Consider the following 6,000-nt stretch of genomic DNA (forward strand, 5'->3'; position numbering starts at 1 on the left):
CCCACACGAGCCTCCCCTCTGCTCACCCTCAGGGAACCAGACTCGCCCTGTGGCTGTTTGTGGTTGAATTTGAAGATGGTAAGTAGCTTGAGTGTGGGACTGACACACTTAAAGGCAGAGTTGTGCTCTCACTGTGGGGGGGAAACAGGTTAAAACATGGCTTGAGCCAAATGCACACCACCGCTGGCAAGTCCCATCAATGGCAAAATCAGATTACAAAATCTTGCAGCATTACTGGTGGTCTCTTATTAAGCTTGCTGTTAATATTATAAAAATTCAAAAGCTCATGCATGGAAATTCTGTGTAAAAGCAGATGCCTGTCTCCCCTCTAAGTGTGTGGCTGGCTGGTGGGGAAGGTCGGTGTCATGGGGTGTTGGGGTCAGCCCTGACGTGGTTGCTGGAGAAGTCCTGTCTCTCTTGCAGCAATGGTACACCAGCTCGATGAATGTTGTCTGCACCTGGCTGACAGACCGCATGGACCTGCAGCTCCACATCTACCAACTGAAAACTCTCATTAGGATAGTAAAGGTAATCACCCCGTGTGTTTCCCCCTTGCTGCTGGGAGGAGCGTGTGTGAGTGCCTGCATGTGTGGCATGTTGTCTTAGGCAGATTGTCACCCGCAAATAAATTAAGCCTTTCATTAAAATTCTTTTTAAAAATTCAGATAGTTGTGTCTAGGGCAGGTAGCACGCAAAATTGAAATGCATAGCGATGCAAAATACAGGTGTGCAGGTAAGAACAAAGTAACTCCTTTCATTAAAAAAAAAAGAAACTCTCTTGTTATTTGACCCTACCTGTAAAGTGCGTGCACTGAAATTAGCCTTTCTGGGGACAAACCTGCTGATCACACCGATGAACTCCAGTGTTAAAATGGGTTAAATCAATGCAAAAGTTTTTAACACTGTTTTACTAGAAACATTTAAGCCCAACTGTGGCTTGTGACTATTGTCAGAATTCAAATGAGATTGTTCTCATAGTTAGTTGAAGTTGTTTCTTTTACAATGACTGTATATAATCAACTCTAAGAGATCATAAAGGTGAGATAACATACCCTGAAAGTAGCATTTTTTTTTCCTTAAGGGCACGTGTATGTGTATATGTGTGTGTGCATGCCTTGGACTAATGATAATTATTTCAGTGTGAAATCACAGTGGTTTACATGAAATAATAAGATCACAGAAGGGGGTAAATATATTTTTGATCATTTTAGGTTCTATCTAAGGCTTTTTGGTCTAGTATTTTATAATGTTTATGGTCTTGTGTGCAGTGAACACATTGAAGGCATGAATAAATTAAAACTGAGATGTATTAAATGTGCTTTTCATAACTGAAAACAACAGGCACAGACAAATTATTTCTACTTGTCAGCTAGCTGAGGAAAGCTTTCTTCCTTGTGCTTTATTTATACCAATATTACGTTCAGAAGCAGCTACAACAAACCCAAGGACTTTCTGAAATAGCAGAACAGTAAATAGTTTCCACACAGAGCACAGAGCGGAATTAAATGAACAACGAGACCAGAGTTTTATCTCACAGAGTCGAAAAGTTTATAAACATAAATTCAAATGAGAGATGTTAATTGTAATAACAAGGGAAATACGGGAACCGTGGAACTGCAACTCCAATTTGAGGTGAAAAAAGAGAGATTTAAGAAACACGTGCCGTGTGCTTATATTTATACTTCAATAATTTCCTCCAGTATCCTGGACTTAGTTCATTTAATCCCTATACTGTAGGTAGGATTGTTTAACACGGAGCATTCCGGGAACGTGTAATCACGTCGGCGGTTATGGGCGATCAGCGTTCTGCTGCATGAGGGAAAATAACTGACTTTACAGGCAGGATGAACGCAGCCAGGAGCAAGGGAAGTTAGCTGGAGCAGAGCCCTCATCTCTTGTTTTGATGTCTTTTTAGACCCCAGCCTCCCTGATGCAAAGCTGCCTTGAGCAGTCCCGCACGTCCCTGAGCCACCCAGCCCGGCCACCCCGTAAGCCCACAAAGGCAGGGCTGGAGTCGCAGAGCTGTAAATTTTTTTGCCCAAGGCACCCTAAAGGAACCTGTGCCATGGCAAAGTGGTATCCAGTGCGTTGTCTGGGGCGATGCAAAATGTCCCTGGGGCTGGGATTTCCCTGGCATCACAGCCTCTTCCATTAGCGGCCCCAAGCCCCCGGCGCAGGGGCACAGGCTGGCCCCTGAGGCAAAGCAGGGGAGCTGGTGTGGGCCCTGACCTCTCCCTGTTGTCTCCTTCCTCTGTGCCTCTCCCTGCTTTAGAAAACATACCGGGATTTCCGATTGCAAGGCGTGCTGGACTCCACCTTGAACAGCAAAACCTACGAGACGATCCGGAACCGGCTGACGGTAGAGGAGGCCACGGCGTCGGTCAGCGAAGGCGGAGGGCTCCAGGGGATCACCATGAAGGACAGTGATGAGGAAGATGAAGAGGACGACTAGGGAGGCTGGGGGTCGCCTGGTATCCGTGCATGTACCTCGTCTGTAACTCAGTTAGCCACATTAGGAATTTTTATGTCAGCTCTCAATGCCCATGAGAAGTTTACCAATACAAATGCCATGTTAGCTGTGTGGTAATAAGATTAGCACCTCTCTTTGATTCATCAGTTTCCTAATTTCATATCTCTATGTTCATAAGCAATATGGAGCACCATTGTTTAATACTGTTAATGGAAAAACTACATAGAAAACATGCTAGGTGTGTCCCTGTTATTAAAGTTTAAACAATGCTTCATTAATGTACTGTATATACATTGATGGTAAATTGTTGTGAAGATGAGTGACTCGAGTCCTTTCATTTCTTTGTTTCTCTTCTGTGGATGCCAACTGCTTAAAATTAATAAAAAAACAGCTTTGTTTTTAAAAGAAGAACCAGGCAATTACAAATGATTTTTTGTTCTCTCTGTTCATTTGAAAACCAGAAAACAAACAAACCCAGACAGCCGTTTGAATCATTCTGCATCCTTGTTAATGTACCAGGCTCTTCCCTCCAATATGCAGTTAACTCCATAGAGGCTACATCCCAGAGGATTAGTCATTCTAATTGCCACACCAGATTAATCCTATCATTATGGATATATCATGCCACATTACAACTCCAAAGCAGTTGTTTTATGTTGACATTTGCTCCTCTAAATGTTACATTTTTGTTTAAATTTCAAATAACTGTGTATGTACAAAGACAACTTTAATTACAATCTTAGACTATACAAATGTGTTTATAATAATATATTGAATATTTATTTCAGTAGATTGTTACCATAATTTACAATTCCTCTGTTTCACAATGGTTTTTATATATGTCATGTACATTGCATTTTGACCAGTAACTGCATGTCCATCAGTCCCTCCTCCAGAGCTTTTACTTTCTGTGTAAAATAGTGATCCATTTTGCTTTTTTTGCCTTATACAAGCCGACAGTTGTAAAAGTGTGAGAACTGTGGCTTCTCAATAAATAACTATTCAGATGTCCTAATAATAAATTATGGAGTCTTTTTATGTCTGCCTTAGAAAACAAAACAAAACAAAACAAAACAAGCTGAGATGTAAGAGCCCCCACCTCAGAATAAAGGAATTTTCTTTTCTCATGGGTGTTTTTTAGTTTATTAATTAAGAAGATGGTTTCCTGACTTGCTCCCCAAGGTCAGGGTGGGACTACACTGCCTGCTCCCCAGGTACAAGGGCATTTCTGCAATCACCTCCACAGTCGTGTCCATTGTTATCTGCACTCTACATCCTGTGATTTGTCCCTGGACATCTAATTGATGATCTGCTCTTGTTCAGCCCCTGTTTTTACGTGGCCATCAGCCTTGCCCAACACTTACCTTCCTCCAAAAGGCCTCATTTTGTATTTTAATTTCTCCCAAAGCAGCCAGTTGCAGCAGCACTTACACACACAGGGCAGGGGCAGACCCTGAGCTGAAATTAAATAACAGCCTGGTTTGATGGAAAACGTTTAATGGAAACACACTTAAAGTGGTTGCCCAGAGAAGTCGTGAATGCCCCCTCCATGGAAGTGTTCAAGGCCAGGTTGGATGGGGCTTTGAGCAACCTGGTCTAGTGGAAGGAGTCCCTGCCCGTGGTAGGGGGGTTGGAACGAGATAATATTTAACATCCCTTCCAACTAAAACCACTCTGTCATTCTCTGTTAGATTGAGTTTTCTGAGAGGTTTTGCAGTCCCTCCCTCCCATCAGCCAATTCAAACCAGAAATGCTTCCTGGTTGCCCAGGTCTCAGTCATTTGAGTCATTTGAGAGAGAAGCAGAAGAGCTGATGTCCTTTATGCCCAAGCACAACATCCTGTTGCCAGCCTGGGGAACCAGGACAAATGTTCACCACCCACAAATAAAAGACAAATGTTGGAAAACCTTCCTACCTGGACAATCCTGATTGACATAATGAACCATTAAACTAAACCAACTTCCAGTGTCCAAAAGCCATGAGACACTCCCTGGATGTATGGGAGGAGAACTGCCTGTGAAGGGGGTGCTGAGTCCCAAACTGGGCTGGGATAATTATGGAGCCTGGAGCATATTCACCTGCAGTGCTGGATGTTTGGGTCCCTCCCCTCTGTGACAAGAGTTTAGCACCTTGTTCTGGAGGTGCTCTGCAGCCCCACCTGGATGGCCACACCCTGCACATGCAGCACCCACCTTCCCCGGTGTCCTGCACACACCACCCTCCTGGGAACAGGGGCATTAACAGGGGCTTCACTTCAGGAGTGGGCAGTGGACATGCACATTTAACACCACTGATGTGTTGAGAAGCCATTTGATACATGAGGGTAGACAAGTTTTGAACTCCTGACTGTAGCCCAGCAGACCCCTTCTTGATTTTTGTCTTGCTTCATGCTGCTGATAGAGGGAAGCATTGCCAGGAAAGCCACCTCTGAGGACTTAGGCAGGAACATGGAAGCTTTTCCCCCTGCTTACCCACCCTCCATCTGTGCAACTACTTGGTCCTAAATCCCCAGAGGAAATGAGTGTTTAAGTCATACTGAGTCTATCAAAACAAGCTCAGGTGCCTCTGCAGGTCTGTCACTGGGATGCATAAAAAAACTATCCATATCTTGACCTCATTTTGCTTGGAGCCTTCAATCCCACCTTGAAGCCCTCACAGGACTTGCCTGACAAAACCAATCTCACAAGACATAAAGCAATGAACATAAGCCCTTCTCTCTAGGAGGCTGAGATCCATTTGAGACTCACACACATACTGATGCATGTGTGTGCTCGTGCCCTCTTCATCCTGTCCTTCCGCTGTCCCAGATATTTATGTGAAGGACAACAGCTCAAAGAGGAGGAACTTGGAAAGCCTTACTGGGTTGGCCACCAGGCTGGTAGCAAAGAGCACTGAGGGACACGCAGATTTGTAGCTCTGCTCTCAGGCAGGCAGAGCAGAGCTGGAGAAACAGCTTGATTCTGCTCTTGGAATGGCTCCTTTTTTTTTTTTTTTTAACCATAAAATATTTATTGGGTAAAAACACAGCCCACTTCCACCTGCCACCTTTCAAAATAGTGAGCCCTGCTCAGTTTTTTGAATGAGAGTGTGGGCGCAGCCTTCAGGAGATGCTCCTTGGCTGTGCATCGCTAACGCACGTCGGTATTTCCCTGGAACGGCGGTGATGGACACCCTCAACTGAGTTCCTCTGTCATGAGCAGTGACCCTATGGCCTGTGACAGCTTTTTGCATGTCCTCAAATCCCAATAAAGCACCTCGGAGATTCCAAAACAACCCAGAGGCTACACATCCAGAACAAGGAAGCATTAACCAGCTTGCTACTTTTAAGGAGTTTGGACCCAAATGATGAGCTTCAAGTTACATACTTTAGTGGGAGCAGGGAGAAGATCTCACGTACAAGCAGTGCTGCAAAGCAGGATTTAACCTCCCACTCCAGAGCCTGCAGCCTGTGGCTGAGCAAAGGAGAGCTCTGCATCCTGATCCCCACTGCCTTTAACCCTGCACAGGGTTATGTGGGTTGGCAGCCCAAC

The 6,000-nt window shown here is 44.6% G+C and overlaps 1 protein-coding gene across 13 annotated transcripts in view; it reads left to right on the forward strand.

The window, feature by feature from the left end:
• The window catches only part of CADPS (calcium dependent secretion activator), a 211,321-nt gene extending 207,724 nt beyond the window's left edge, over positions 1-3,597 (forward strand). For all 13 annotated transcript variants that reach the window (XM_064667312.1, XM_064667320.1, XM_064667315.1 and 10 more), the window contains 2 exons: positions 424-528; positions 2,273-3,597. In XM_064667312.1, the coding sequence (XP_064523382.1) occupies positions 424-528; positions 2,273-2,452 (285 nt within the window). In that variant the 3' untranslated portion in view covers positions 2,453-3,597. The remainder of the gene's footprint in view (positions 1-423; positions 529-2,272) is intronic.
• Positions 3,598-6,000: the final 2,403 nt, after the last annotated feature.

The sequence above is a fragment of the Pseudopipra pipra genome, chromosome 11, assembly GCF_036250125.1.
Source record: "Pseudopipra pipra isolate bDixPip1 chromosome 11, bDixPip1.hap1, whole genome shotgun sequence".
Lineage (NCBI taxonomy): Eukaryota > Metazoa > Chordata > Aves > Passeriformes > Pipridae > Pseudopipra > Pseudopipra pipra.